General features: G+C 36.7%; 1 protein-coding gene across 1 annotated transcript; it reads left to right on the top strand.

Moving 5' to 3' along the window:
- The first annotated feature begins 1,621 nt into the window (after window positions 1-1,621).
- On the top strand, window positions 1,622-3,137 carry LOC143581601 (glutathione S-transferase APIC-like). Its single transcript, XM_077064355.1, has 3 exons — window positions 1,622-1,768; window positions 1,866-1,914; window positions 2,621-3,137. Exons 1-3 carry the CDS (start codon window positions 1,622-1,624, stop codon window positions 3,067-3,069), a joined length of 645 nt encoding a protein of 214 aa, XP_076920470.1. The 3' UTR covers window positions 3,070-3,137.
- Window positions 3,138-4,350: the final 1,213 nt, after the last annotated feature.

The raw sequence follows: 4,350 nt of genomic DNA, 5'->3' as shown, positions 1-4,350 counted from the left end.
CATCGCCACCTACAATACCGCATCTCCTACCGTCATCGCCACCGCCGTCGCCTCTGTCATCGCTACCGGCGGCACGTTTGGATTTGGAATCGGAGTCTCGATTACAATGTTGATGGGATATTATTTCTTCATCTACTTCCAGCCTACTCCTGTTGAGGTAATCGTAATCGTAATCGTTGTTGTTGTTGCTATTATTATTATTATTATTATTAATCGAGTTATTTTTGCTTGCATTTTTTTAACTGATGCTATTTATTGGGCACCAAATCGACTGTGTTCGTAGCCAAGGTGTTACTGTGTTCATAACTCTGTATAAGTATATGTCTGGATTTTTAGTTTTGACTTGAATCTGCAGCAAATCGACTGTGTTCGTAACCAAGGTGTTATGAAGCTTATGACGGGAGTAAGAAATCAGTTGGGCCAAAGCAAATAACCTTTTGAAGGTCCACATATTTGTGCCGAAAAGTTGTCGTGCAGCGTGATTATATAAACATGCTGGCAGATTGAACTGTTTGCTCACAACCTGAACATGATGCATTTATAAAACAGTTATTCTGTGTCTACCTTGGTCCCTTTTTTCCAAAATACTAATATAGAACAGAACTTATTTCGGCTTGTGCTGTGTGTAGTATTAGTGCCACTAAAGAGGCAAATACCACAATGATTATAAAGTAACTTTATACTCGTCAGATACCATATGTAGTTCAGAATATATCAATGACACGGTTGATGTAGCTTTATACTTGCCTGAACTGCTAAATGGTCTAAGAATATCCGGACTACCAAACCACAAGCTTGTGCTAAAAGTTGGTGTTCCTGTTATGCTCCTTAGAAATCTTAACCAAAAAGAAGGCTTATGTAACGGTACTCGACTACAAATTATATCTTTGGGTACTCGTGTAGTTGAAGCAAAAATTATTTCTGGAACTAACATTGGACATACAATTTTGATCCACAGATCACCACTGGCTCCAACAGACAACAAAATAGCATATAAATTTCAAAGACGACAGTTTCCCCTTGCAATATATTTTGCGATGACCATAAACAAAAGCCAAGGTCGATCATTATCTAGGGTTGGTTTATACTTGAAAGAACCCGTTACGTCGCCTTGTCAAGAGTTACAAGCAGGTTTGTGCTCAAGATTCTGATTCTTGATAAACAAGGTAATCTGACTAATACAACCACAAATGTAGTGTACAAGGAAATTTTTTCTTATTTGTAAACTCATTGCGTAATGTTTTTCTTTGTAATTCCTGTAATTTTAATGAAAGTTGTAATTGTATTAACAATATATGATAACTGTGTTATTGATTGTATTTTGTTTAACGTTTAAATATTGTAATTTTCATTAATTCCCCGTGTAATACACGGGCCTCAAACTATTAAACATAAACATAGATGAAACACACCCGACTCGGTCTCTATCTACTCGATCATAAGTCCACATTGGGTGATGTACGTATTGTTGTTTTTTACTTTACTTTTCTGTTTTTTCTTCTTATTTATACCCACACCACATCTCATGCATCAATATATATTTGTTTCCATCATCTTCTCAAATCTCAAATTATTCTTTCTTTTAGCTACATTTTAATATCAGCATTCAGCTACCATTTTAATGGCGATCAAAGTCTATGGCTCCGACTTCTCCATCGGGACCTACCGTGTACTGCTTTGCCTTGCCGAGAAGGACATCGATTTCGAGCTCATTACCGTCCATTTAGCCTCAGGCGAACACAAAAAACCTCATATGCTTGCACGAAATGTAACAACTCACAGCAATTTGTAATTAGTTTCTGCATATACACGTTTGTTCACTTTCTCCATATTTGATCTGTATATGTATGTGTATCTATATGCAGCCGTTTGGCCAGATTCCTGCATTCGAGGATGGCGATATCAAGCTCTTCGGTAATCATGGCTACAAATCTACATCACTCAAATGCCGTTCGCTGCAGAGCCGGCTCCGAGAAAGCAAAAAAAATTTTGGGCTGAAGGCGAATTTTTTTTTTGTTTTAAGTAAAAGGAATAATTTGTTGGGTTTAAACAATTTAATTTTGATATGGACTTACTTGGTTATAATTTAGGTTGTGTAAAAAACTTTTGTATAAAAATAAGATTAAAAATATCTCAAATGGGACTAGAATCCATAACTTTGTGGTTGGGAGTAATACCCCTTTATCACTAGACCAAGCTAGTGGCTATGTAAATGAGTTTAAATACTAAATATACATATTGTTTTAATAAAAATACATATAATTAAAAAAAAAATTCGGGCCTAGCAGGGTGTTGGGCCTGTGGCCGTCGACCACCCAGCCACACCTTATGGCCGGCCCTGGTTCGCTGCCTATTAATTTCAAAACTGTTGTCCACTGTTTATCAAATTTAACTAACTTTTGAATTAAAAATAGAGTAGCGCTGACATCGAAATATAAGGCAAATAGACAACAAAATATGCGGTGCTGACTCTTTTTAGATAGCAAAACAAAGTTTTTTAAATATCTCATTCATATATTTGATGTCATAATATGTTTATTCATGAGCATACAAAGACTACTAATTAGTAGCTCTACACCATCAGACGCAAAGTAGTTTACTAAATATTAATTTGTTGCAGAATCAAGGGCGATTGCACAATACATATCGCGCGCATACGTTGACAAGGGGACATGTCTGATAAACATGGATCCGAAGAAGGCGGCCGTGGAGGCAGTGTGGATGGAAGCGGAGGCTCATCAGTTTGATCGGGCGACAACGGCATTAATGTGGGAGCTGTGTATGAAACGGTTTTTGTTCGGGCAGAGCGGTGATGAGGACGTCGTGAATGCTGAGGAGAAGAAGCTGGTATGCGTGCTTGACGTGTATGAAGCGCGGTTGTCCGAGAGCAAGTATTTGGGCGGAGATAGCTTCTCGTTGGCGGATCTGTTCCACACACCGATGATTAAGTTTCTGATGGGGACACAGATGAAATGCGTGTTTGACACACGGCCTCATGTCAGCGCGTGGGTTGCGGATATCTTGTCCAGGCTTGCTTGTGTGAAGGTTTTTGGGATGCCTGTTTATTAAGCGTTAGGTTTGATTTGTGAGTTGTGCTTGTGGTGGTTGTATTATTAGGTAACTTTGTGTTTGATGTTGAGCAGGTGATCACTTGCTCAACTATTGAGGAAAATATTTATAATAAAAACCACTTGAAATTGAATTGTTTTACGTGATTAGGAAATTTGTTTTAAACGTTATAAATAACAATAAGATCATCTTGTAAGACTAGATGTTGTGGCCGTCAACCGCAGTTTAATTTCAGAGCGCTAGGAGCCGATGAATGTTGTGGTTTGCGAGGAAAAACTAGTCGTTGACTAGTAAACCGCAAAAGTTAATTATTTTAAGCTCTATAAAGATATCAAAGCTTTAGCCGTTTTTTATCAGCGCCTTCAATTCTTCAACCATGAATCCTTCGAAGCCAAACAACCCGTTTTCTCTTCAATCCCTTCAATCGAACGACTCAAACAATCCGTTGATGGACCAAACGTCTAAGCATACGAAAATAACGTTGTTCAATGATTATGTGTCATTTCAGTCCACTTTGGAATCACGTACTCAAATCAATCATAATGACACAGATGATGAGTTTGATCCTATGGAACTGGTTTGTATCAAAGCAAAAACCAAACCCTCATGGTCATGTTTAATCAATACGGAATTCAAATCGCAAATTAATAGTTTAGACTCAAAATTGATCGAGTGCACGTGTACAGGTCATTTACACTATCTTGAATCAAGATTTCGCTATTTACTACAATTTTTAATAATTTTGCTTCACATAAATTAATATAACATGAGGTGCTCACTCCTAACTTGTTTATTTGCATACACAACTTTTGATATTAAAAATAAGAGTCCAACATTTTTTAACTTTAGTTGAGGCTTAATACAAGTATATTATAGTAAACGTGATTAGTTGACATGTATTTAACTAATAAAAATATAAAATGCATAATTTTTTTATGCCACCTGTAGCCAAAAGTAAATAATCTATAGTAGTGTGTGGCTGCGTGCTACCACTTACGAGATATATGTATGCCAAATTTTCTTTTATAATTGGTGTTTTAAAATTCGTTGGGTGCTAGTTGACTGATGAGGTGAGAACTAAAAAATTAATTGGATTATAGTTTAGAAAAAAATCTTTTTATTTCCACTCATAATTGCCATATTAATTGTTTATTGGATTACATCAAAACAGAAGTCAGGCGGGCAACAAGCTGCGCCGCTACACCATTTTGAATCGCAAAACCCAATCTTTTAAAAACTATATTTGCTGATCTTGGAGTCATAACATTACTATGCATGACC

The sequence above is a fragment of the Bidens hawaiensis genome, unplaced genomic scaffold (genome assembly GCF_021521415.1).
Source record: "Bidens hawaiensis isolate Kalapana, Puna unplaced genomic scaffold, B.hawaiensis_p1.1 tig00031109_1, whole genome shotgun sequence".
NCBI classification, from domain to species: Eukaryota; Viridiplantae; Streptophyta; class Magnoliopsida; order Asterales; family Asteraceae; genus Bidens; species Bidens hawaiensis.
This window is presented reverse-complemented; position numbering and strand designations above follow the sequence as displayed.

Coding starts and splice junctions, on each gene's coding strand:
- LOC143581601 (XM_077064355.1), top strand. CDS start 1,622: ATGGCGATCAAAGTCTATGGCTCCGACTTCTCCATCGGGACCTACCGT. Junction 1,769..1,865: donor CTCATATGCTTGCACGAAAT/GTAACAACTCAC, acceptor ATCTATATGCAG/CCGTTTGGCCAGATTCCTGC. Junction 1,915..2,620: donor TGGCGATATCAAGCTCTTCG/GTAATCATGGCT, acceptor AATTTGTTGCAG/AATCAAGGGCGATTGCACAA.